General features: G+C 51.2%; 1 protein-coding gene across 3 annotated transcripts in view; it reads left to right on the top strand.

Moving 5' to 3' along the window:
• Positions 1–26,927, top strand: part of GRID1 (glutamate ionotropic receptor delta type subunit 1) — a 688,259-nt gene that overhangs the window by 132,556 nt on the left and 528,776 nt on the right. For all 3 annotated transcript variants that reach the window (XM_025284872.3, XM_025284871.3, XM_044942388.2), the window contains exon 3: positions 11,350–11,634. In XM_025284872.3, the coding sequence (XP_025140657.1) occupies positions 11,350–11,634 (285 nt within the window). The remainder of the gene's footprint in view (positions 1–11,349; positions 11,635–26,927) is intronic.

Below are 26,927 nucleotides of genomic sequence, written 5' to 3'. Positions count from 1 at the left end.
ACAGTCTGCTGTGGTTTGGAACAGTAAGCGTGACCCGCTGCCTGTTTGGACTTGCCCACACAAAGAGCACGACAAGGCCATGAAGAATGTGGCAGGACCCGGTGGCATAAGCAGCCCCGTCACCTCCCTGGTGTTGCCCAGCATCCTGCCTCCTGTGCCATTTACTGAGGGCTGTGGGGGAGGCGTGTATGAGGAGTGAGGAAGGTGTGAGGGGCTGCCCTCCATTGCTTGTCTTCCTGGGCTTGGCTGCAGAGCATGGAGGCTGGTGACAGCCAAGGCGGGCTGGCAAGTAGGCAGGGCACAGTGAGGAAGTGGCTGAACTGTGGAGGGGCGGCCCTGGAAGAGGGTCAGGCAGCCAGGCCCCTTGTTGGAGGGACATCTGGCAGTTGGCCGTGTTGAGCTCAAGGCTCACATCTGGAGCCTGGGTGTGTCTCACATCTGGAGCCTGGGTGTGTCTCTACAGTCATGCAACCTGGGAAGGTGACAGAATGGACTGAGGGCTCCTCTGGGCAGTAGAGCCCAGAAGCTCGGGGTTCCGCAGTGATTCCCTACCCTGGAGAGTGGCTGTCTCTGCCATTCGGGAGGGCTTCAGGCGTGGGTCCAACCAGGTGACAGGCCAGGGAGTGACACGGAGGGCTGGATTCACCGAGGCCTGCCCTGCCCTGGCTGTTGGAGGGGAGCTGAGGTGTGCGTGGGGTCCCTGCGGATCCTGACCCTAGAGACGGCCCCATAGGGTGGTGATAAAATGTGGCCTTGAGGGCTTCTCGGTGAGCGCAGCGGTGGCGGTAGGTTGGGGCCAGCATCGCGTTCGTGCAGCGTTGCCCTGTTGTCGCCTGCTCCCCTGAGACACCTCCATCCATCCCAGCTGGGTGCTAGGGATGGAGAGGTGTTACGGGGCTCATTCCAGAGGTGAGAGAGACCCCCAAACAAACAGTGACACTGAGCTGTAATTGTGTGTACGGTAGGCAGACAGCAGGGGCAAGGCTTGTGCTGTTCTGATTGGGTGAAGGAGACCCCTGGATGCCTGGTCTGGAACGATGAGGAAGTGACAGCGATGTGGATTTCTAGCAGGGGCATGCAGGGGCAGTGATCTGAACCTGACAGGTCTGGCCTCAGGGACTCCTGCTTTGTAGCTGGGAGCACAGAGGCTGCCTTCTGGAAGCCTGCTGGCAGGCTTAGCATGCGGTCTTGCGGCTGGAGCTCGGAACTGGAGCTTGGCAGGATGGGGATGTTGCTGTCCCTCCCCATTCTCCTGAGAGGGGCCCTGGCCCAGAGGTGACCCTTGCTCTTGCCTCACTAATCCCCTGGGGTGGGAGAGACTGGAGAGCTGAGGGCCTGACAGGTGAGCATCCATGGGTTAGCTCCCAATGGATGGAGAGTAGGTGCCAAGGCATAAATGTGGGGGCTCAGTCCCTCCTGGGTGGTCAGTCCTACAGGCAGAGAGAGTATAGGCTGGTGGCCTGCACTAGAGAGAGATTCACATACAACACATTCTCTCTCTCTCTGACAGAGAGCTGAGACTTAGAAAGTGGGAAACAGAGAGAATAAGAGAGAGAGCCAGAGAGAGCTAGAGAAAGTCAGACACAGGTTCAGATGCAAAGGGAGAATCGGAAGCCCCGTGGAGCCTCAGTTCCCCATTTCAGAGGGTCAGTAGGCCTGGGAAAGAGTGCCAGGCTGGGGCCTGGTGTCTGGATGGCCTTGGCACATGCAGAAGGAGGGAAGGGCAGGCATGGAACTGGCCTTGGGCAGCCTGAGGACATGGGGAGAGCTAGGGGCAGGCCCCATGGTCTGGCCTGTCCATGTACATGCAAATGTGATCTCTGGTTCACGGTGCTCATTTAATCCTCATGAGAGCCCTAGAAGTGGGGCCTGTTCTTAGCCCATTTATAGGTGAGGAAATGAGTCTCAGAGAGGTTAAGTGACTTGCTGGAGAGCACACAGCTATAGCAGTGGTCCTGCCTGCCTCCTGAGCCCACGTACTTACCTTTGCAGTCAGAGACAGCTCAGGGTTACAGTCCAGGCTCTCCTGTGGCTTCAAGCAACACCCTAACCTCGAGTCTCTGCTCCTGTGCTTCCTGTCTAGGATAGGGTAGCAGAACCCACTTCCCTGGGAGGCTATGGGGCTATTGATTAGTTGGATGGACCCACATGGTGCCTGGCCCCTACTATGCCTTTCAAACTCCTACTCATCCCCTTAGACCCATCCCCAATGCCTCTTTCCCTATGGAACTCTTCCCTGACATCTCCTAGGCAAAATTAATCGTTCCTTGTCTTTCCAGATGTAGCACACTTCTGTTGAGTATGTATTATTTGACTTTATGCTGAACTTCTAAGGTTCCCAGGAAAGGGGACTGCATTTCATGGCTTTCTATGTCTCCTGGCTCAGGGCCCAACACAGTGATGATTAGAGGATTTGGGGTGAAGAAATGAGTAAGTGAAAGCACAGATACAGGATGAGGGGAGACCAAGAGGAGATGTCTGGGCTTGGAACAGAGATGCTGCAGAAATCGCATCCCCACCGCGCCCCGCCCCCGCCCCCCCACCAACACACACACTGCCAGCCCAGCGCTCGGCTGCTTTCGAGGTTCTCCAGGTCTCCCAGGACTCCTCACTGTCCTGATTTAACTTCCACAGTGGAGGCTTCCGGTGAATCCCAGTCCGGGAGCCTAGCGTTCCATTGGTGGAGCAGTAAAAGTCATTAACGAGGAGCCGGAGAGCTATAAATAAGCCAGCATGATCCCACCCAGTGTTCCTGTATTTTGCATCTGCGGGAGCAGGGAGTCAGTTTGATTCATTAATTGGCATCAGGATAGGGCCCCAGAGACAGGCATGGACCCACTGGCCCTCCCCTAACTGCCCCTCCTGGCTGGTTCCGTGCATCCTGCCTGCGCCAGCTGCACACCTGCCCCAGGCTCCAGTCCAACACCCGGCGGGACCCTCTGGCCTTGCTCCTCTTTGCTTCCTTGGGCTAGGCTGACCATGAAGCCAGAGGGGCATAGGAGGCGCCAGCCTGGAGGGGCTCCAGGAGAGGCCCCTGCCCAGAGGCTGCTGCCCAGGCCAGGCCTCAGGTTCAGCCAACTTCCTCCTCACTGTCCCCTTGGCCCCCTCTATGCCCTTGGTGAAACCCACCTTAGAGTGGAGGGTCAGCTTTAAGAAACTCCCTTTCTCCAGACTGTAGGATGTGGCTTCACTCTGGGGAGGACCTGAGCATCTGGGGACTTTGGCAAGTTTGAAAGCTCTGTCTCACCGTGAAATATGGACACCCATAGTGCTGATCTTGTGAGTTGCTGAGAGTATTAAGTAGTTTGTTGCTCTGTTAGGCCATGCTGGGCACTGGGCCAGAGGCTAGAAGGATGAGCAATGCTCAGGTGTTTCTGCTCACAGGCTCGTGGCTCCGAGAATGGGATGACTGACAGCGTCCACATGAGATAGTCCACGATTGCAAACATCAGTGGGCAGTCTGTAGGAAGGGTACCATGAGAGAGGGCTGGGGTCATGGAATGTTCTCTTGAGGGAATCACAGTTACCCCCAAAAATACAGGATGAGGAGAGATAGCCAGACAGGACTGAGAGGAGGGTTGCAGTCCAAGGCGGGTGGACGTGAGGGGACCCGCAGGTGGGCAAAATCTGAGTTCCTGCGTGAAAACCGGCACCTGGAGTGCAGGGCCCGGGAGTGGACGGCGCAGGGCCCGGTTGGGGTTGTGGGCTTTAAGAGCAGTTGGCAGCTAATACATTTAAGCAGGGACAGCACTGTCTGGTTATCGTTTGAGAGGGCCAGTGCATTGCGGTGTGCAGTGGATGGCACATGGATCTGGGGGCGTAGCTGTGTGGGGGTCCAGTGGGCAGGCGACAGTGGCTCAGAGCACGATGATGATAGTGGAGAGGGAGGAAAGACAACAGACCCAAGGCGTGTTTTGAAGATAAGACACTCAGGACTTGGTGAAGGCTTGGGTGCAGAGGCTCAGGGAGAGAGAAGGCTCAAGAGCAAGTGGGTGACTGGGGGCGCCCCGTTACTGAGATTGAGCAATCGGGAGGGGCAGGATCACACCCTGGAGAGCTCGGTGTTGACGCACCAAGTGTGAGTTGCCGGTGGACTCACTGGGGGAGACCCCCTAGCTGGGTGTTGGGAGCCCAGCGAGGGCTTTGGGCTGGAGCGATAACAGGAACTGTCCACAGAACCGAGGTATAACTTTCAAAGGGATGGGTCAGATATTAATATAAGGTTGATGATTCCACAGAGAGGACATAGTGTTGGGTCTGGGTCTGGATCTCAGAGGAGGCAAGTGGTGGGAGTAACCAGAGCTCATAAGCAGGAATCAGCCTAAGACGGGAGAAGGTTCCTTCCTCAGCTTTTAGCACAAACACAGACAGGTGTGTAGATCTGGTGATAAGTAGGATGCGATCCTTATGACGCTGGCTACTGTTTTTAGTCTATGAAGAATGAAGCAAGGTCATTAGTTGAATTTGGGGGAGAATCCTGGAAGGTTTGAGGAGAACGAACGAGGCAGGTGGTGGAGGGGGTGTAAGTAGATATGGCAGGTGTGGAGCCCTGGTGGTGGAGGGGGTGTAGGTGGATATGGCGGGTGTGGCGCCCTGTTGAGGTTGCCGACCCTGCTTTCCCACTTTGGGTTCCCACTTTGCTGGGTGTGTGGTCTCGCTGACTCTCACAGACATGGAGAAGTGTGTGGGCAGGTGGACCCCCCATGGCTGACCCTGGATTGGGATTTCACCAGCCATCCTGCGTTAGGAGAGAGAGCAGAGAGAGGGAGTTTGCAGCAGAGGGACCACAACGATGGATGGACAGAGCTAGGAATCAGGAGTGAAGGCAGGAGGATGCTGGGAGGATAGTTACTTAAGCAAAAGGTCGGCAGGACAAGATGCTTGTCAAGTCTGTCCCGTGCTCAGGAGGGTTTCGAGGCCCTCGTGCCCTTCCCCTTTGGGGGCTGTGGATGGCGAGTGGTGATGGGGTCATGGCCCCTCTGGGCCTGAGCGCTATCTACCTCCTTCATCTGCTGCTGCCACCCGTGTCCCCCCGCCCTATTCCATGGTTTTGTTTACCTTTTAAATGTCTTAATACAACATGAAAAATATTTATTCTTCATGGATCAATAATTTACTGTGAGTTATGACAATACTAAATTTGGTCAATTATTCATCGACCATAAAGTATTTATAAATGCGACCTTAATTTAAAGCATTAGCCACCAGAATTCAAATATTAATAAAGACTGTGCCAGCTGAAAGGAGGAAAGGAAGGGCACAGATAATGAGGGTGGCTCCGGGGAGGGTGTGTGCTCCTGGCTGTGAATGATTGAAGTAGCGAGGTGATAACTGGAGCCCAGGTGTGGGGCAAGCAGAGGTGCTGGACGGCCGGGGACTGGCCTGCTGGGCCCGGTCAGAGAGAGATCATTACTTCTGGAGGGCAGAGCTGAGCCCAGGGCTGCCCACAGCCTGGCCCTCCCTTCGGTTGCCTGCTGTTACCAACAGAGCCTTGCCAGGCCCCTCCGATGTGAGGGTACCTCTACCAGGCTGCTTCCACGCAGGCAGAGTGCCCTCTCTTGCCTTGCCCATCAGGAGAAGTCCTGTCCTTCTTTAAAGGGCTACCCAGAGGCCAGTTAGCTCCTGGGATGGGGAGGCTTTGCAGCCTCACAGGAGCCTGTACTGCAAGGTGGATCTCCGCTATTTGGAGACCACGTCACATCTTCCATGAGGAGCAGGTGTGCGTGTGCCCGGGGCACCCTGCATTCAGGGCACATGGTGGAGGAAAGGGCTGGGGTGGCTGTGGCTAGCATCGCTATCAGGCGTCAGCACCAGCAACTGTGCATCTCTTCCAGCACAAGCCTCCTGGGGTATTGCTTCTCCCAGTCTTGGCCTGAGAATTTTCCAGGAGTTCCCCTGGGGATGGAGAAGGCTGGGTGTGAATCAGTAGTGGTCAGGGGCGCCTCTTTTATCTCTGGTGCCCACCTAAGGCCCCGAGTGACTTGATGAGCCAACCATTTGCTTGTAGCAGAAGGAGGCCGTGTTCTTGCTTGCTGCCTCCTTCTCTGGGACCTGTGTTGAGAGTGTATCTGCCCCAGGAGTTTCCACCCAGGGAATGGCTGGTGGAGTCGGTCATGGAAGCCTGGGTTTTGTCCTCTGCTAGCCACCATCTCTTCCTGGGACTGGCTGCAGAGGTACCTGGTGGTCTGGTTCTGATGTTCTTGTTGCCATTCACTCTCTAGCTGTATGACCCTAGTCAAGTGGTCAGCCCTGTCTGTGCTTCAGTTTCACCAGGGGATCAGAAAGCTCATCTGGGGTGACAAGGAGGGCGATCCTGCTTGCCCTTGAGGGGGCCTGTGCTATGCCTGGTGGGTCCTTCCCTGAGAGTCGTGTGTCTGGAGAATCATGAATCAGCAGGATGCTGGCCCCTCTGGGGAGGCTGGCAGGGATGTAGTGGTGGGGCTGTCTGGGGAGGCTGGCTGAGCTCCTGGATCCTCTTGTCTAGATCCAGCCCTGAGTTTGAACGGCCTGCTTCTTCTCGATTTCTGGGAATCTGTCATATGTCCCAGAGACCTCTGTTCTCCTAGGCCACCGAGCTCAGGTTAAGGGCACTCAAAGCTCCTCACTACATTCATCTTTACTACTTACTTTGCCAGCTGATGAGCCATTCTTGGGGAGCTCTTATCAGTCCATCAAGCCTGCATTGTTATCATCAAGAGGGAGATCAGCTTTATGACCATATGCTATTAGAGGCAAAGAATTATAACAAAGGCTGTTATCTTCTAGCGAGCTGAAAAACACCTCTAAGCTGGAGACAGAGTGACTTCTACTCCTACTATGCACCAGCCAGTGCCAGATGGTTCTTCACATACAAAGGCCTTTCAGAGAATGTGCACAACAGCTCTGAGAAGTGGATGCCATCACTTTTCTTTGACAGAAGAAACAGAGGCCTGGAGGCCAAGAGAGGGTCAGCCCCTGCCTCACTCCCAGTCCCACAGCGTGGATATGACAGGGCCGCGGACGTGGCACTGGGGTTCGGTGTCTCTCTCCCCAAGGCGGGTGTGAATTGTGTGATACCCTGTCCTAGGAATGAGGACATTCCATAACCTTGTGGAAGCTAATAGCTGGTGTGGCTTTGATCTGATGTATTTTGATCTTATTATTTTTATGTTAGGAGCCTCTAAATAACCATCATTTCAACAGAGCCCCAATTAGCAGGCCATTCACAGCAGATTAGAAATTGACTTGTATTCGGCCTCTCCATTAGCGCCTAGGAGAGGCTTCCACCCTTAATTGCCCACCTTGTTCATGGAGGAGGTGGGGGCCTTGAGGGATTTCAGCGCTATCGCAGGCGGCCGTCCTGGGGGGGGTCAGGGTGCCACCTCCGAGGGGAGGGCTGATCAGCAGTGGGAGTGAGGTCATTCTCTGCTGTAAACTCCTATATCTTGGGCTCCTGGAGAGGATTTGGGTGGGGATATTGACAGAGAGGTGGGGATGCTCAAGGAGAGGGGCAGGAGACTGACATGTGTTTGGCATCTTTCTTGGGCCCAGCATGGGGTTGGCACTGTGGTCCACATTATAAGTCAGAACTCCCATAGCTCTGCTGTGATTTGTATCCTGAATTAATAGACAGCAGGGGTTCGGGAAGGAGACATGCCCATGGTCACACAGCTGCTGACCAGAGGAACCCAAAGCAGGACTTTTGAGATTCTGCGCTCCTTCTGCTGCCCTGGGGAGCCCAGGCCCAGCCAAGAAGCTAGTGTCTGTGGCTGCCACCAGGGCTGGGGCATGGGACCTGCTCCCTGAGCACGTTCCTGGTACCCAGCCCCTGTGTCTGTGTCACACTGCACCCCTCACTCACCCTGCTCCCCCCATCTCTCCTGGTCTACATCCTTTTCTTCCTCTGAGGCTCTGATGCTAACCCCACATGAGTTCACCCTCCTCTGGGTCCCAGGGACCTTCCCCTCTCCTTCCTCCCAGGCTGAATTGTGGGGTCCAGCTTCTTGGTAGATGCTAAGCTCCTCAGATGGGGCCTGTGTGTGTCCTGTTCTCACCCTGGCCTCAATGCTCATTGCAGGGCTTTGTGCTTAGAGGGTGTGCTGAGTGTATGCATGAAACGCATAGGGGGAAAGAAACAAGTCCAATCACGTGGGCTCGGATGGAGAAATGGAGCCTCAGGGGGCTTCAGTGACTTAACGACACAGTACCTGTGGAATGGGCACCAGTGGGGACAGGGAGGGGCTCTTGCCATCAGAAGTCGGGCAGTGACCTGAGAGGGAGCCAGGTGGGGGTGCATTGCATGACAGAGAGCTGAGACCCCGTGATGGCGCAGTGGGTGTCCTGGGTGGGACCAAAGACTTGAGATCCTGGGCAACTTTACACCCTAGTGATGTGTGGTGAATTTTGCAAGATTGCTTCTAAGAGGTTTCAATGCAGTGTTATTGGCATTAAAGAGAATATGTACAAGAAAGAAAAATCCATTTATCATCACAGACCTTGGCTTTTAGTGTTTTCTCTTGTCTTTTTCACAAGCATGCTTTTTACCTAATTGTAGAAATTGTTGTAATCCTGGCGAGTGTAAGATGTCACGCTCTGGTTTTGTCACAGTCGCCCCGCAGAAGCATTTTTAGACAGGACGGCGTCTCAGTCCGGCCCTTATCAGTGGTGCGGCTTCACAACTTGTTATCTGGAAAATAGACACAGCGATGCCTGCTGTACCGGGATGTCATGAGAATAATGCGAACTCATGTATAGAGAGGACTTGACGGAGTATTCAGCACAGAGAAAATTCTCACAAAATACTCCCTCCTCCTGGAGCTTCTTACTTATCCATTACCAAAGGATTATTTTCCTTTTGTAAAAGAATTATCTGTTCACAGCATGAAATTTTGGCAAAGTACAGAAAAAAGGGAAAATCACGTTGAGGCTTCACCTAAAATGCGGTCCCTTTGAGCGTTTTGCAATATTTCCTTCCGGTCTGTCGTTCATGCATGTTAAGTTTTATTTGATTGATATCATAAAATACGTACAATTTTGTATGACTTTCACATAACTTTTTAAGGACAGGTACTTTCCTATGTTACTGTAGTATCTTCATAGATAGTTTTAAAGGTTGGGTGTGCTTTCAACAAGTGCAACACTTTAGTGTTGCTCACCTGTTTGCATCTTTTCGATTGTTGGCAATATATCAAGAATCTGGATAAGTATCCTCTGAATGTTTTTGGATCTAAAGCCATTTTTTTTCCCTTAAGATTTTTTTTTTTTGATGTGGGCCATTTTTAAAGTCTTTATTGAGTCTGTTGAGTATTGCTTCTGCTTTATGTTTTGTTTTTTTGGCCCTGTGGCATGTGGGATCTTAGCTCCCTGGCCAGGGGTTGAACTGCGCCCTCTGTATTGGAAAGCAGAGTCGTAACCACTGGACCACCAGGGAATTTCCTAAAGTTCTTTTTATATTATAGTTTGAGTAGATGCCCAAAGTGGAACTATTGAGCGGAGGGCATGCAAACGTCAAGGATTGTGGTATTATTGTGTGAGTTTTTACTGGCTGCTGTGTGCCGGCAGACACATTGTATCCCTGGATGAGGATGGTGAGCAGAAGGGCGTGACCTTTGTTCCCCTGGAACCTGAGGTCAAGTGGCAGAGAGAGACAATTCAGTGTCGCGAGAAGGGAAGTGTGGGATGCAAATGAAGTGGCTGACAAAGAGTCCCTAGCCAGTCTAGGGGTGTAGAGTCTGAGTCTTGGAGCAAGAGTCAAGGTTCAGAAGGTAAAAGGTTCCAGGGGACAACGACAAGCGGACAGTGGGGCAGGGCGGCAGGGGGGACCTGAGGCCGCAGGCGCTGGGGAGCCTGCCCTAAGGAGTTTGACTCCCTGCCTAAGGCTCCTGGGGGCCACCAAGGGCTTTAATCAGAAGCATTGCAGGATTGGATTACAATTCAGGAGTGGGCTTGGCCATGTGGAGCCTGAGTGCGAGGGTCCAGAGCGTTCAGGTGGCTGTGTGATCTTCAGTAGGGACTGCAGAGAACCTCTCATTTAACCACCCCCTCCTTCTGCCTTGCGCTGAAGCCTGAGGGTTCTGCAGGAAGAGTTGTGGGCAAATTGTCCTCTTGCTGAAGCCCATGAATGTGCAAGGTGATTGTCCCTGCGTGGGGAGCCACTGGCCTTTGGTATTGGAAAGCCCGGGGGTGTCTTCCTCTTCCCGCACCTTCCCAGCCTCCCTCTGCCTTGCTGCTTGGGTTTCCTCTCCCTGGTCTTCATCTCCTTCTCCCAGTCTGGTCTGAGGCATTGCATAAACCCACGTGCTCTCAACCGAAAGAACCGCATTGTCAAAGTTGTTCAAAAGTCTGCCGTCTGCAGCAGATGGCCTGCTGACATTCACAGGCTGTGTTTTGAAACTGCATCTGCTTTCCCACATTCCTGCCATCACATAAAGCATTATTAATAAATGTTTGCTTCAAAACTGGTGCAGTGGGTTGCAGTGTTGGGAGGTGCATCGTTCTATTAATTGGTCTGATGTTCCAAAAAGGTGTAAGAGTGTGGCTAAAAGGGGTTACTGGAACTCATGGTGACTGGATGACTTCAAAAGGCAGTCCCTAAGTGTTCCCACCCTAGAAATGGCTGCTGACACCTGATTGTGTTCCTCCTTCTCCCCTGCAGTCAGTGCCCCAGCCGTGGGAGCCTCTTTCTTTTGTTATTGTCAAGTGGCTTTTAAATAATCCTGGTCTTCTGGAACCAAATACTTCCCCGGGGGTTTGACCCAGTATTTTTATGGTATGAATCAAGTGGACTTGGCCAGGAGACTGAGGGATTCTGGGATTCGTTGCCTACAATCTGGGTCTTCGGGGGTAAGTGTCTCCCTGGCTTTCCAATGTAATTCATTCCCTTCCGCCCCAATCAGCTCAGTTCAGCCAACGATTGTAGAGTACACAGTACATTCTTGGCCTGTGGCTTGGCCTTGGGAATACAAGGATCAACGAAACGAGCTCATGGCTCTTAAGAGGCTCACAGCCCAAGTGGGAAACCGGATAGCTAATATAGTAGCATGGCTGAATGTCTCCGGCAGATGTGGGTAGGAGCCTTGTTCTGTTCTCCCTGTTTGAGTAGCCTAGGATGAATGATTATGCCTCTCTTGACCTCTGTTTTCTCATCTGTTGAATGGACACAAGAGTATCTAGTTGGCAGTGTCACTAGGGCATCACAGACTGGGGCTGTGAAAACCTCTGGGCTGGCCTGACAGGGTTCTTGGTCCCTGGAGGGAGATGGTGTTTCTGGGAACCCCAGGAATGAGCTGCCCAGTGTGAGCTGTGTGAATTGAAGCCAGGGCAGCATCACCCCCATGCTGACCCCTCCCTCTCTCTCCCCTCTCTTTCCAGCCTGTGACCTCATGACCCAGGGGATTTTGGCCTTGGTCACGTCCACCGGTTGTGCATCTGCCAACGCCCTGCAGTCCCTCACAGACGCGATGCACATCCCGCATCTCTTTGTCCAGCGCAACCCAGGGGGCTCTCCGCGCACCGCCTGCCATCTGAACCCCAGCCCCGATGGCGAGGCCTACACGCTGGCCTCCAGACCGCCTGTGCGCCTCAATGACGTCATGCTCAGGCTGGTGACAGAGCTGCGCTGGCAGAAGTTTGTCATGTTCTACGACAGCGAGTATGGTGAGTGGGGCGAGTATGGTGAGTGGGGGCAGGGGCTGCTCTGGGGCTCCGCTGGGGGCACAGCCATGGTGAGTGGGGGCAGGGGCTGCTCTGGGGCTCCGCTGGGGGCACAGCCATGGTGAGTGGGAGCAGGGGCTGCCCTGGGGCTCCGCTGGGGGCACAACCAGATGCCGGGTGGTCTGAACCGAGTGGGTCTCTGGGTGGCGGGACCTAACCTTGAGCTTCGTGAGTAGGGGATGAGCTCTGAAAACACATCTGTAGACAGGCACTAAAGTTGCCTAGCAACAACACCTTATCATGACAGCTGAAGTTTGAATCATCTTTGAGTTTTCAATAAAATATTAATAAACTGCCGGCAGGGATCCGAGGGGCTGCACGCAGGCAGCAGGGGTGGAGGCTGACCAGCATGGGTCCTCCCGGACCCTGCAAAGTGTCCCCCTCCTGCTGCATGCTCTCCCAGCCTCCCCAGCTCCTTGCCTCCCTCCACGCTGACCTGACCTTAGTTTCAGGGTTTCAGGCTGGGGCAAAGGTCAGGGAGAGGGACTACCTTAATGTCATGGACCCAGGTGGGCATCGTGTGGGTCTGGGGACACAGGGCATGGCTGGATATGGATTCTTTGAAGGCCTACTGTATGAAAAAAAATCATAATTTCCTTGTTAGGAAACTAGAAAAATGGGCTTTGAAGAGATAGCTTCAGGTTTTCTATGGCTGCTTTGTGAAGATGGAGACCAGTTCTGGTCCCAAGATAAATGGTTTAAAAATAAAACCTTTTTATTGAAAAAAAAAAATTATATGTTTAAAAAACCTGTTTATTTTTTTATTCTGAGATAATTGAGACTTACATACAATTATGAGAAATAATTCAGAGATCCTGTGTGCTCTAAAATCTTGCCTAACTATCATAGCATACCACAAGCAGGATTCCTTCCTGACATAATCCGTAGGCCTTGCTCATATCCACCAGTTTACATGCACTTGGGTGTGTGTATTCACTGTGTGTGCAGTTTTGTCACGTGTGGATTCGTGTGCCCACCACAGTCAGATTCAGAGCAGTCCCTCACGAGGACCCCCACGCTGCCCTTTTATAACCACAGCCACTCACCGTACATGTTTAAAGGTAAGGGTTGGAGCCTCATAGTTGGGGCCAGGGTAGAATGAGGTAGACCTCGAAAGTCCTTTTTTCCTCTCTTGGTGGAATAATCCCTTTGCCAAGACTGTAACTAAGAAGAGAAAGCAGCATATGTTTGCATTTGCCTAAATACTCTGCTTCTCTAAGACTGGAATGTTGTCCTCAGCTCTTAAGCAAATATGCTGTCTGGAGTCTTCCAGAAGGAATTGAAAAGCAAACAGTCACTGTACTGAAATTAAGATGAGGGGGGTGATGGGGACAAAGGAGGCCAGAGGCTCCAGGTGCTTGAACTGGACTCTGTCCAGGGCCTGGCTTCTCCCTCCCACCCCCACTCAACCCCTGACTCTGGGGAGGAGTTGGAGAGACCATGTCATAGCCTGGGGGCTGGCACAGAGAAGGCCCAAAGAAATTGTCTCTCTGTGAATGAACCAACTCATTTATGAGAACATGGACCTTTCAACAAATTTTAATATAAGACAAAGGAGAAATGTGGGGGAAGATAAGGAAAGACCTTTGAGGTAAGCTAGGAAACAGATGTTTCATTCTGTAGCTACACTCCTTTGCCCCTCTCCTCTCCCATCCAGACCCTCCAGTCAAGCCAAAAGGTACACTCCTCTTTTGTCACATGGAGACCTTTGCTATCTCTTGTAGGGTTGAAGTTAGTTTTCAACCAGACTGACCTTTATTAGTAATTTTATAAACACACAGAGTGACCAATAGGTTTCTTCGGGTGGACCACTGCCAGCAATTGGCCGAACCTTGGTTGCTTTGTTGGGAAGGATTCTGAGGAAGCATATGGCCTTAGCAAGAAAAACTGCTGTGACTGCTCCATGAAGCATCGTGGTGCAGGGGATGGACTGGCAGCCACCCGCCCTGTTTGCTAAAGGTGGCTGTGAATCAAGCATCTCAGAGCTGCTTACACATGGCTGCCACTGTCCAAGGTGCTGGCCATTTGGCATTAGCCTTCCTGGAGGCCAGTGCTCTTTCATTGGGTTCTATGTAGAACCTCCTGCCTTTGCCTGCCCTGGCCATTACCCTCCTGATTTGACAACCTTTGAAGCCAGGTTTCTACCCCAAACTTTCTCTGTAAAACCACTCCAGCACCTGTGACTTGTTCTGACCTTGCCCCTCGTGCACAGTCAAATCTGTGGCCCATTTTTAATATGTTACGTAAGCCAAGGCTGTAGGAGCACATGGGCTGTTTGATGCAGCCCCAAGATTCCAGAGTGTGAGTGCTCCTCAGCTTGGCTGGCATTGGCCTGTCTGAGGGCTGTGGGTGGATTTACATTACTGATACATCCAAGACAAATGGTGCCTCCACAACCCCTCAGGGCCCTTCCTCCACCCGACCACTGTAGCACTAGCTGTGATGAGCCCAGTTGAAAAGCAAATTGAGTGCAAAGACTGTTTCATTTCTTCCGAAGTCACACAGAAGGGGGTTGGGATATAGTAACTTTGTTTTTTCGATGCTGATCTGCAAGTATCTTTACATATATTTATTTAAGCTATTCAGTAACTCTCTGAAGTGGGATTATTGCTGCATTTTACAGATGAGGAGCATGAGGCTCAGAGAGATTCCTTTTGACTTTGACGCCCATGCACTTAGCCATGGCACCATCTTATTACTGTCATCTGGGGCTTGTTAGGCTCCAGCCTTCTCTTATCACCAGCCAGGCAGAGTTGATGCCAAGGATGGTGTGTGTGGAATGGACTTGGCATGCCCTAGGCTTGTGCAGTCAGTCACTTGGATAAATGTCGTGTGTAAGATCCTACCCCTGCAAGGGAAGGACTGGTCCTTCCTCCTTTGCCCCTCAGCCTCCCTTTAAACCAAGGAATGTCCTGCCCTGGGTGGAGCCTGAGGACTGGGCATCTGGGTCAAGGGTCAGAAAGGCAAAAGCAAGTTCTACGACAGAATTTGGCAGAGTGGTGGGAGAGGAGTTTGTATGTTTAAGGTTTACAGAATGCAAGACGTGCCATTTGGTAAAATTCCATTGAAAATACTTGTGTGCTTGTTGTGACGGCGAAAGGAAAAATAAAAGAGAAGCTGACATTTGGGAGAGAAAATCTGTACCATTAAAATACCAAAAGTTTGGATTGAACAGAAGAGAGAACTTTCTGTCTTGCCACTTCGATTTCTGGGCTATTCATGTGTGTTTTGGGGAGGGTGTGCTAGAAGCTGCAGCCACAATTTCTCCCCAGTGAGCACATTTGGATGAGGGATGTATTTATGGTGGGATCTTAGAAACCACTGACTCATTCATTCAACAAATATTCACTGAGTCCCTACCATGCACAACTATTTTGCTAGGTACTCATTTTAGATGTTGAAACAGATGGTTGGAGTATCTTGGCTAAAGTTGCATAGGGCTGGGATGTGAAGTTAGGACCCCAGGGCTCCTTCCTCCATAGCATCTTTGGGGTGTGATGCTCCCTGTTAGCCTCTTGGACCAGTTTGCAGGCCTGGGATGAGTTGGCAGCAGGGATTCCACAGAAGCAAAAGCTTGGGGCTCTAAATGTGTGTCCGTTTCCTATTTGTGCTTGTTTTTAAATTATGTTTAAAAAGTTAAACGTTGCACACTTTTACAATGTATATGTCAAGTTAAAAGAATGATAATGAAGTGAGCTCCCATGAACCCAGACCAGTTTAAAAAATGTACAGGAGCCTTAAGTGTCCTCATCGTATCATGTCATCTACCTAGGGGATCTGACCAGTATCATGATTGTGTTCTAATGAGCTCCTTGCTTTTCTTTATAGCTTGTCATACAAGTATGGATCCTAAAATACTTACTGCCTAGTTTGGCCTCTTCGTGAACCTTAAACATCTTGAGTTAAACTACTGTACACTTCTATGATTGCTTTCTTTTCTTAAATGTTTATTTATTTTTAATTGATTGATGATTGTGATTGCTTTCTTTTTTATTAAATATTGTGAACTATTGGGCCTATGCATGTTTCACTTTATTAGATCATTCCAAATTACTTTCCAAAGCATTTCTACCTATTTTCACTGCTATCTGCAATGTAAGAGAATTCTTGAAGCTCCCCAACCTCACCAACACCTGGCATTGCTTTTAGTTTTAAGATTTTCATGTGGAAGGTGTCTCACTGTGATTTTGATTTGCATTGCCATGATAAAAGATGAAGCTGAGTGTATCTTTATGCGCTATTTTTGTTTGCTCCTCTAAATACCCATGTGTAGTTTAAAATTTTTGCCCATTTTTTAAGTTGAGACTTTTCTTTTGTAAGTTAGGGATGTTAAATGCCTACTTTCAGTTAGCTGCCTTAGTTCACAGACGTTCTATACTGTAGTATCCAATTTATTCATCTTTTAGACAGGTAGCTCCATTTCCTATCTCATTTAAGAGGTCTTTCCCTATCCAAATGGTATAAAGATATTCTCCTGAGGAAACCTTCCTCTCTGCTCTGAGAGCAGATGTTGCCCTCCAGCCTGAGTGTCCACAGCTAGGTCCTGGCTCTGAGTATGCCTGGATCCCTATGGCTAGGCCATCTCTCCCTGCAGCTATGGCCTGACTTTCTTCCCTGACACTGCCTGGCTCTGCTGTGGCCATGGAACTGGTTTTATCTTAGTGGGGACTGCGCAGCTTGTGGCATGGTGGTTCAGGAGGGCTTCCTGAAGGAGGTGGCATGTACGCAAGCCTCTAAAGGACTGGAAGTAGGAAATAGGCAAGCAGAGGGCACTGGGGGCAGATAGGAGGAAGAGTGTGCCAGGCAGAAGGAAAGCATGCTGGAAGGCCTGGGGGCAACAGAGAGGGAAAAGATATGGCTGGATTGTGGGCAGTGGCCAAGGGTGGGGCTGGAGCTCGGGGCCAAGCAGGCCTTAGAGGCCTCACTGATGAGCACAGAATCTCCAGAAATCCTTGAGAGCCATAGCTCGCCTCCTCAGGTGGTGCCTCTGGGTCCTATTCATTACACCCAGTCCAGAGGCCTGAAGACAGACTCGGGTCTTCTTTTCTGGAGGGCTCTGGTCTTTCTGTTGTCTGTGTCCAGACTCATTGGCTTCCTCTGAAAGGAAAGACGCTAATGCACAGGGACGAGCTGAGGACAAATCCCAGGCTCTGAGGCAGGCCCTGAACTTCCCAGGTGACCAGGCGGCCCAGGTGTCTGTGAGTCACAGTTTGCGTTTCTCCAGCCTCACTCCAGGCAGGGCGCCATGTAAGCACCGTGCGTGCTGCAGCTCATGGCATCCTTACAGCAACCCTTCGAAGCGGGTTCATACCACCCTCGTTTTACAGATGAGGAAACTGTGACTCAGAAAAGTGAGTGAGTGGCTGGTGAGTAGGGGGTTGGCTAAGTGTGATTCCCGAAGCCCAGGTCACCACAGCTTTGCTCACAGCCTCTTGATCCTTGTGGCAAAGCTGTGGGGAGCAAGGCCCGCAGGTAGTCTCTTCACTTAATGCACAAGGGTTTATTGGAGCACTGTAGGTGACCACAGATGCTGCCAACAACCGTAATGGTTAAATATGTTATGATACATACATAATGGGAAACCATGATTCCTAATGAACCAAGAGGCCATGGTTCCAACACAGGGTTCTGTCAGCTCATAGCAGCAAAGTGAGGGCGGTGGTGTCAGTACTGCTCTGGGTAGAAGCAAGGTCACGTGTGTGTGTGAGTACACGTACAGTGTCAGGGGAGAGCGTGTCAGGGAGGGAAGCACAGTGACTTGGGACAAAGATGGGAGATCTGTTTTTTTGTTTAATGTCTTTAAAGTTTTCTATCAAGTACCAAAAATAGTAAATAAAACAGTGAGGGTTGTCATCCTTCCTTCCCGCTGATCGCCCATGGTGCCTTCCCTTTTTGTCATCTAAGAATAGGGCTGCAGATTAAAACCCCTGGCAGAGTTCCTGGTATGTGGCAAATGGTCTGTCTGATAATAACAAATCATGAGTGGGAACCAAGAGAGGTAGTGGTCAGTATTCTTCCTTCCCAGGGCTGGATGTTGGCATAGGGCTTGGTGGAGTCTTGGCGTGAGAGCTTTGGCTGTTTGTCTCTCCTCAGGATTGTCCTTGAGTACAGTGGTTAGGGGCATGGACTTGGGAGCAGTCTGCCTCAGCTGAATGCTGGCTCTGCCTCTATAGCTGTGTGACACTGGACAAGTCACTCAACCTCTCTCTGCAACGGTTTCCTGATCTGTCTAAGGGGAATAAAGTAATCATTCCTATTTGCTGTGCTTGCTGTGGGGATTAAATGCATTAATACATGCCAAGGGCTTAGTTGGCATCACCAAATCAACGGACGTGAGTTTGAGCATATTCTGGGAGATAGTGAAGCACAGGGAAGCCTGGCGTGCTGCAGTCCATGGGATGCAAAGACTCGGACACGACTGAGCGATTGAACAGCCGTAAGTGCTTAGCACAGCGCCTAGCACCTGAGTGCTCAGGAAGACTTCCTTACTCAGAAGCTACAACTGCTGGAGCCCCCTGGCCTCTGAGCTGGCTCATCTCTGCTATGGCTTGTTCTGCAGTCCAGGAGACATCTTGCTTATGTCCTTGGTGCTTGCAGAAAGAGAGAGAGTTCAGGGTCAGCTCTCTCCCCTGCAGGGGACACTCCAGGCCTCCCTGGTGGTGGAGGTGAGTTGCTAGGAGTCCCCAGAGACTCACTGCTCAGTCCCAAGTGGCTCTGGTGAGTCGTCACACCGTCTCAGCTGCACAGCCTGACAGGGTCCCTTGGTGACATCTGTTGGCAGTTGGTCTTCACCCCGAGTCCTCCTGATAGGAAACTCCTCAGAAGAAAGAGAATTGGACACCTACTGTTTTAACCAATGCTTCATGCCAACAAAGTCTCCTTTCTGACATCTGGCATAGGAAGTCAGACAACTGAGCTGCTCCGGTGAGCCTTCTTATTAATAACACGTATTGTATCATTATGGCATTAGTTTAAATTGAAGTAATAAATACTTTTTCCAAGGAAATGAGTAAGTGAGTTTAATTGCTAGGAAACCTACCAAGAAGTTCGACAATAACTTTACTGGGACGAGTGTTTTGGGTTTTGTTCTTCGATCTAATTATAAAGCAACTGTACTTCAGGGCACGTTAATTGTAGCATTTGCTGGAAGACTAAGTTCATTAACTCTGAAGTTCCATCACCCTTCTGTCGGATTCCATGGTGCGTCTGAGGACATAAGGAGATGCCGGATGAAGGACAGGAAGACGAGGGTGCCGGCCCCCCTCACGCCATGGCCTGTCACACAGCTGGACCAAGGGAGTTGCTGCAGCAAGACCTTGGCCAGACCTACACTCCTTCTTCCCATGCAGTGCCAGGCATGCAGTGCCAGGCATGCAGTGCCACAGGGCCCCCTTGAAGACAAATATGGCCCCCTTGACTTTCCCCTCCTGCCAGCCCTGCTTCTCCAGACCTCCTCAGCCCCAGCACACAAGAGGGAACAGGTTTTTCTGTTAAATATTAGAATTCTACTAGAATTCTAGGAAGGGCATCCACAAGATGTGGCCCCAAACATCTGGAAGGACCACTGGCCCAGTGAGACCCCTGCCCACTCTCCTAGTGAAGTGAAATAGAACGTCCTCTTCATTGTCTCAACTGAAGCATCTCTTACCCTCCTCTCTGGGAGAGCATGGCTCTTTCCTAACAGGTCCAGCAATGTCAGGGGAGTCCCTTCATTTTTTGAAGTGAACTGCATTGAGGCATAATTGGTATGCAATAAAATGCACTCATTAGACATGTGCTGTTTGATGGATTTTGACAAATATATGTAATAGAGTAACTGCTATCCCAGTCGAGGTGCAGAATGTTGCCAGGTATATAGAAATGCCTTTGTTGTGAAGAGAGACCATCATAACTAACTTCCTTCTGGCCCCAGTCACTTCAGCAGTTGCTGGAAGACCATAGGCCCTGAAAAGAATGTTATGTGCCTGGAACCTGCAGTGTCCTCTGCTCCTAGGAGCATTTTCAGAGACCTGGAGTGCCAGTGTGTCTGATCAGAAGACAGGGAAAGGACAGGGAGGCGTGAAAGGCAGGGGAGGGGAGGGGAGAGCTGTGGAAGCCCCGCAGCAGCTGGGAATGGTGTTCAGGCTAAAGCTGTCTCCATCCAGATGAGAGCCCTGACCGTCCGCTCGCTGGCCAGAGATGACTTGTTTTCCCTTGCCAGGCAAGATCTGGCACCTCCTTGAGAGGTGACATTTGGGTAGTTATGAGCACAGACTCCAGCATCAGAAAAGAACTGCACATAAGTCCTGCTTCATTGCTTATTGCATCCTGGGTGAACTGTGGTTGCCCTTCAGAGCCTTGGTTTTACTGATCTGTAAGATGGGTATCATAGCTCTTCTTTCCTAAGTTCCTGGCAGGTCCTGGCCAAGCACATGCTCAGTGCTCTAGCGAGTTGAGAGTCTTATGCTTTAAAAGTTTTCCTTTGCTTCTTACAAAGGGATCTCAGCAGATGGCATCCAGCTCCGAAGTACCCTTTTTTGAGGCCTGGGAAGTGGGTTTCCTTTCCTGGTTGGTCAGCAGGTGGGACCTAGGGGTGGGTGGTCATAGGTCTTGCTTGACTTGTGTTTAGACAGCATCTATGAAACAGCATTAAGAATGCCCTTCTCCTCGGGAATCTAAGGATGCAGAAAGGCCCCAGGAGCCCCTAAGAGGTTTCCCTCTCACAGTTTGTGTGGGACCCTCAGATCTAAACTCGAAGGTCCATTGTGGTGACTGAAACTTTCCCCACTGATCTGGAATAACAGCCATAGTCCTTGCAGCTGGCCTCCCTGCCCTGCTCACTGTCACCCTCTCTCCTCACTCCACCCCGTCTGCCCGCCTCCTGCTCTCTGTTGCTCCATGAGTGTGCCAGGACAATTAGGCATCAGAACCTTTGCACTGGCTGTTCCCTCTGCCCAGGACACCCTTCCCATAGATATCTGCCGGCTGCGTCCTCACCTTCAGGGCTTTGCTCCAATCCCCTCTGCCCTCCACAGGCCTTTTCTCATCAATTCATTAAAAAATTGAGCTCCTTTTCCTCTTGACGCCCTTTTCTCCCTTCCATGCCTTTTTTTTTCATTGAATTTACTGACATTTGCTTATTTTTTGATGTTTACCTTCCCCCAATGAGGATGTGAGTTCCACTCAAGCAGGGATCCTGTGTGTTTTGGTAAGTAATGCTGCACATCCAGCATTTAGAATAGCACCTGGAACATAGTAGGTGCTCAAGAAGTATTCGGTATATGAGTGGATGAATGTATGACTGGGGGCATTTCACTGACTATTTTTCTAGGAAACATTTGTTTCTTTTTATGAGATTCCCAATTACAACAATAATATATGATTTCATGGAGTCCAGAGATCACTTCATGGGAAATAGATGGGGAAACAGTGGAAACAGTGTCAGACTTTATTTTTTTGGGCTCCAAAGTCACTGCAGATGGTGACTGCAGCCATGAAATTAAAAGACGCTTATTCCTTGGAAGGAAAGTTATGACCAACCTAGATAGTATATTCAAAAGCAGAGATATTACTTTGCCAACAAAGGTCCATCTAGTCAAGGCTATGGTTTTTCCAGTGGTCATGTATGGATGTGAGAGTTGGACTGTGAAGAAAGCTGAGCGCTGAAGAATTGATGCTTATGAACTGTGGTGTTGGAGAAGACTCTTGAGAGTCCCTTGGACTACAAGGAGATCCAACCAGTCCATTCTAAAGGAGATCGGTCCTGGGTGTTCTTTGGAAGGAATGATGCTAAAGCTGAAACTCCAGTACTTTGGCCACCTCATGTGAAGAGTTGACTCATTGGAAAAGACCTTGATGCTGGGAGGGATTGGGGGCAGGAGGAGAAGGGGACAACAGAAGATGAGATGTCTGGATGGCATCACCGACTCGATGGACATGAGTTTGAGTGAACTCTGGGAGTTGGTGATGGACAGGGAGGCCTGGCGTGCTGTGATTCATGGGGTAGCAAAGAGTCGGACACGACTGAGTGACTGAACTGAACTGAACTGAAAGATCAGGTGCAACCTCACCCTCCTCCACTCCCACCAGAGCACCAGTGTGTTCAGCCCGCTGAGTTTCTGTCTACACCGTCCTCCTTTGCAAGTGTGGAGGGAGCATCATGTACTCCACAAGGTGCGGGGCTTGGCGAGATTTCAGATGGGCCCAGGCTTGAGAAAGCTTTCCGCACAGTTACACAGGAGGATTAAACACAAAATCCCTGTGTGTATCGCAGTGTGAGGTTAGCAGTGCCGCTGAAGTTTTGTGGGTGAACATTTTGGGAACCTTGTGTTCTGTTCCTGCCTCAGCCTTTTTTCTCGCTCATCTCTGGACTGTTGACAAATCTTTCTCATCGTTGGTTTTCTCATTTTGGTAGTGGGGATAATAAAAATGCCTGCCTCAAAGGGTTCTTGGGAGATTGAAATGAAATGAAATGATGGATATGAGAGTGATTACTCATTTGTCTCTCTCCTCTTCAGTACCCAGGACAGTGCCCCAAGTGTTGGCATGTGATTGCAGAGCCTTGCAGCCTAAGCTACTCCCCAGCCCATCCCAACTCTGCCTTGGGAGGCAGTGGGTTTTGAATTAGCTGGAAGCAAGAAGGGCTTCATCAGGTAGAGGAGGGAGGAGGGAAATTCCAAGTGGGGTAAACTTGTGTGCAAAACATCAGGGTGTGAAATAGCACACCGTGTGCTGAAAGAGGAGAGTTTGGAGGACCAGCGGCTTGTGCTGAGAGCTGGAAGTGATGGAAAGTGTCAGAGGGAAGGGTGGGCAGGGGCTGCAGGGGTTTGGAGGACCAGCGGCTGTGCTGAGAGCTGGAAGTGATGGAAAGTGTCAGAGGGAAGGGTGGGCAGGGGCCTCAGGCAGCCTGGCCGGGTGCGCCTGAGTGTGTGATTCATCGTGTCCATGGCAGGGCTTCCCTGCTTTTGATGTGAGCTGCGTGCTGTGTCATCAAGGCTCACCCTCCCGTGGGAACTTTCCTGCCTAGTGAGACGCTTAGGAACAGAAGCCTGTTCTCCTGGGTTGCGTCACCCTGGAATGTGACAAGAGTGAAATTGCTTGTACATTGTGTGGCCAGATCTCCATTGTAAGAAGTCTGGGGGTTTTGATTTGGGGGGTCAGCTGCTCACCCCATGTTTCCCACTGGAGGCTCTGAGACGGACAACAGACGATGGGCCTGGGGGGTGGGGTCACACTGACACGGCCACTTTCCCTATAAATGGCATGTCTTCCTCCAGGGTTCTGCTTTTCCAGTCTCTTGCTGGAAAGTACCCTCCAAGTCACCTGGCCTGGTACCCATGAGGGCTTTCCTGCTTCCTGCCCCAACACCTCTGGTCCCAGGCAGAAGCCTCCACCTGGGCCTGGCATGTTGTCATGATTTTTGGTTTATTATTTTGGGATGCCTTGTTTTTCTGTTTGCTTACTTGTTTATTTCTTGCACACATCCAGAGAAGGTTTGCAGAGGCTTCTAATGAGGCAGCGGCAGTCAGAAAATAAACACAGGGCCATAGTGGCTGTGCTGGCTGGCAGGGGTGGCAAAGATCACTGTGAGCATGCTCTCCTGGCAGGCATGAAGTGGGGAAGGAAGCCATGGGTACAGGGCATCTGCATGCTCTGAAAGGAAGGAGCAGGGTGGCTTGCTTCTCAGAGGGACCAAGCTTCTCCAGCACTTCAAAGAATTCCCCCAGAGGGACCTGGTCTGTGCCGGGGACACGGGAGACAGAATGGATAGTAATTCTGGCTCAACTTCAAAGCAATGCAGAGGTGGGTTTTGTTTGACTGTCACTCACAGTTCACTGACTATGGACGTAGTCCTAGGCTGAAGCTCAGGATTCTGGGAGGGTGCGGGTCAGACAGCCCTCACGTTGGCTTCCTTTAGGCTGGTCTTTATGGAGTCGGTGGATTCTTGTCGCCCACTGAGCGAGGCCTGCTCTATCTAGTCAGTCCAGTTTCATTGGTCAGACATCCGCTGAGTTCCAGGTGCTGTACTGGGGAACTGGAAGCGAGGGAGGCAGGCACGGCTTTTGCCCTCTTGGCCCCAAAGGTAACTACGGTCTGTGGGGAAGAGGGTTGTGATGGAGGCTGTACTCTGAGCCACTGGAACTGTGGCTGGGAGCTTGGCCTGCCCGGCAGAGCCTGGGAAGTCTTTTTGCGATGGAGTTCAGTCCTAATGGAGTAAGGAGGGCTGACATGAGGGGAGGGCAAGATGGGCAGATGTGGGGGTCCAGGGGTGAGAGAAAGCAGGGATGTTCCAAGACATGGAGGAAGTTAAGCCTGGCTGGAGTCCGGTATCTGGGATCAGGGACCCAGATGTGGAGTGCTTGGCTTGGGTGGCAGAGGGACTGTGTATTCTAAAGGCAACGGGGGACCACGGAAGGGTAGGTCACTCCTACCCTTTATTTTCTTTGTTGATTTTCCTTTGAAATTAGTCTTTTTTAAAAAATATTCATTTATTTAAGTTTTGGCTGTGCTGGGTCTTCACTGCTGCGAGGGCTTCTCTCTAATGGTGGCAAGAGGGCCTCTCATCGTGTTGGTCTCTCTTGTTGCAGAGCATAGGCTCTAGGGCTCCTGGGCTTAAGCAGTTGTGGCTCCTGGGCTCTAGAGCACAGGCTTAATTGTTGTGGCACATGGGCTTAGCTGCTCCACGGCATGTGGGACCTTCCTGGATCAGGGATCGAACCCCTGTCTCCTGCGTTGGCAGGCAGATTCTTATCCACTGAGCCACCAGGGAAGCCCCTGCAGTTAGTCTTTTTGCCATGCCACATGGCGTGTGGGATCTTAGTTCCCTGAGGAAGGATCGAACCCACACCCCCTGCAGTGGAAGCATGGTGTCTTAAGAACTGGATCGCCAGGGAAGTCCCTGAAATTAGTGTTGATTGTATAAGTAATACATGAAACGAACATGTCTTGTGAAAAAGAAAATAAACAGCAGAGGCAGTTAAGGTGAAAACCACAAGTGTCCTTTATGCTCCCTCCCCGCGTTCCTCTCTAGAGCTAAGTTGAGGCCTTGTCTGGGCTCATCACTCTTTCTTATGTGCAGACATTCGCATGGAAATACAGGGAGCTTTTCCAAAGCAGAAGCTTTGGCCATGTACTTTTCACTTGAGGTGCTTCAGAGCCTTCACTCTGTATCATCCCTTTTGGTTCTACCCTCGTCTTACCTGCTGCCTGACATCCTGCAGAGTGGGGTTGATGGATCCACTTCCTCGTTAGGGTGGTTTCTGGGGATTTTGCTCTGACAAGCAGCGCTAGAATGCACACCCTTGAAGGCACAGCTTCGTGCACGTGCCCGAGTATTTCTCTGGGCTGGATTGCTAGATAGCAGTTGCAGAGAACCCTGTGTTTTCCAGTTAGGAAGCTAGAAAGATAGTGCTGAGGTGCCAGGTACCAAAATAAGGCAGGCAGGAAGAGAGAAGTATTTAAGTGTTTTGAAGAACAGACCCTGTTCTGGTCCCTGTTTTTTCTTTTTTTATGGTTTAGAGGAAGATAGTTTCTTGAATGTCACATTGCTGAGAAAAAGTGTGATTAGACAGAAAGTCAGGGACGAAATCCAAAATCAGAGAAGCAGATGCGATAGAGCAGGGGTCCTCTTAGGTCAGCAGCAGCTCTTGCGGAGTGGAGTCAGCTACAGCTCGGTGGGGATGAGCAGGGGGAACAGGGTGGTCCTGTGGTGTGTCCTGCTCTGAAGGGGTCTCACTGGTGGGTGGAGCCAAGCTGACATGTGTTCATGGAGGAGAGACCCTGCAGTCTCAGGAGGAGCAGCTGACAGTCTGGAGCTGGGGATGGGCTGCTGTGAGCCGAGGGCTCCAGCCTGCTCTGAGTGATACTAGGACTGGACCTGGACTAAGGGGGAGGTGGTGCAGGAAGTCAGGAATTGTCCATCTGTCGGAGCCCCCAGGGCCACTGTGGCAGGAAGTGTCCCTGTCCCTCGTCCACCCATGTTGGGGGTGGGGAGCATCTTTGTGTGAGTCATTGTTAACCAAAGGTTCTCAGGTGGCGCTAGTGGTAAGGAATCCACCTGCCAATGCAGGAGCCGCAAGAGATGCGGGTTTGCTTCCTGGTTGGGGAAGATTCCCTGGAGGAGGAATTGGCAATTCACTTCAATATTCTTGCCTGGAGAATCCCATGGACAGAGGTGCCTGGCAGGCTACCGTCCATGAGGTTGCACAGTCATACACAACTGAACGTCTGGGCATATATCCCATGGAAGAGGTCTGTCTTGTCTTCCTGGGGCCTGCAAGCTTACTAAAGGGCGTTGGGCTGAGCTTAGCTTATGGACCATAAGCAGAGTGAGGAGCCCTGCATGGCTTCTCCCAAAGGAAGGGGATCGCACACTTCCTGTGCTGTGACCCTGTGCTGGACGCCCTCACGGTTCTTTCCTGCCTGCATAGCCACTCAGCAGAGTCGGCACCTGCACACCAGCTGGTCTAGGAACCTGAGCCTGGGAGGGATTTCAGCTGCAGGTGGCGATTTAAGTCCCAAACTCTCCCTCTCCCGACTGTCTCTCCACTGCTCCAAGTGACAGATATGTGTTCCCCTGGCGTGATGTGGGGGGGACAGGTGACACCTTGAGGGCCCCTGGGTCAGGAGATGCTGCTGTGCGAGCCCTCAGGAGGCCTTTCCCAGCTGTCCCGCCCTCTCTGCCTCGCCCCCTCCTCCTCGGACTACAGTCCCACCCTCCAGGCCCTCCTGACACACAGGTCCTGGGCCGTGGACATAGTGCAGCCTTAGGACCTGAACTCAGAGGCCTGCTTTGGAGGCTGTACCCTCATTGTATGGCCGAATGGGTTTTGTTGCTGGAGACCTTCACATTTCTGTGGCATTGTCACAAACGTCGATATGAAGGGATGTCGCCTGTGGGTCCTTGTGACGTGTAGTGGAGTCCATGCAATGGGACGCTGGGAATGTCCCGCTTTGCTTCTTTTCTGAATTGTGGTTAAATCCATACAACACAAAGGTCACCACTGTACCCATTTTCAGTGCACAGTTCAGTGGCAGTTAGCATATCCCCACGGCTGTGGAACCGTCCCCACATCGGTGTTCAGAACTCTTTTCATCTTGTGAAACTGAAACTCGTACCCGTTAGACAGTAACTCCCCAGGCCCCCTCCCACAGTCCCTGGGCACCATCCTTCTCCCTCTGTCTCTCCAGACTTTAAGGTAGTGGGATCATACGGAGTTTGTCTTTTTGTGACTGGCTTATTTTACAGCATAATGTCT

This window comes from Bubalus bubalis, chromosome 4 (genome assembly GCF_019923935.1).
Source record: "Bubalus bubalis isolate 160015118507 breed Murrah chromosome 4, NDDB_SH_1, whole genome shotgun sequence".
In the NCBI taxonomy this organism is placed as follows: domain Eukaryota; kingdom Metazoa; phylum Chordata; class Mammalia; order Artiodactyla; family Bovidae; genus Bubalus; species Bubalus bubalis.
Note: the sequence above shows the minus strand (reverse complement) of the source record. Positions and strands in the feature narration are given on the sequence as shown.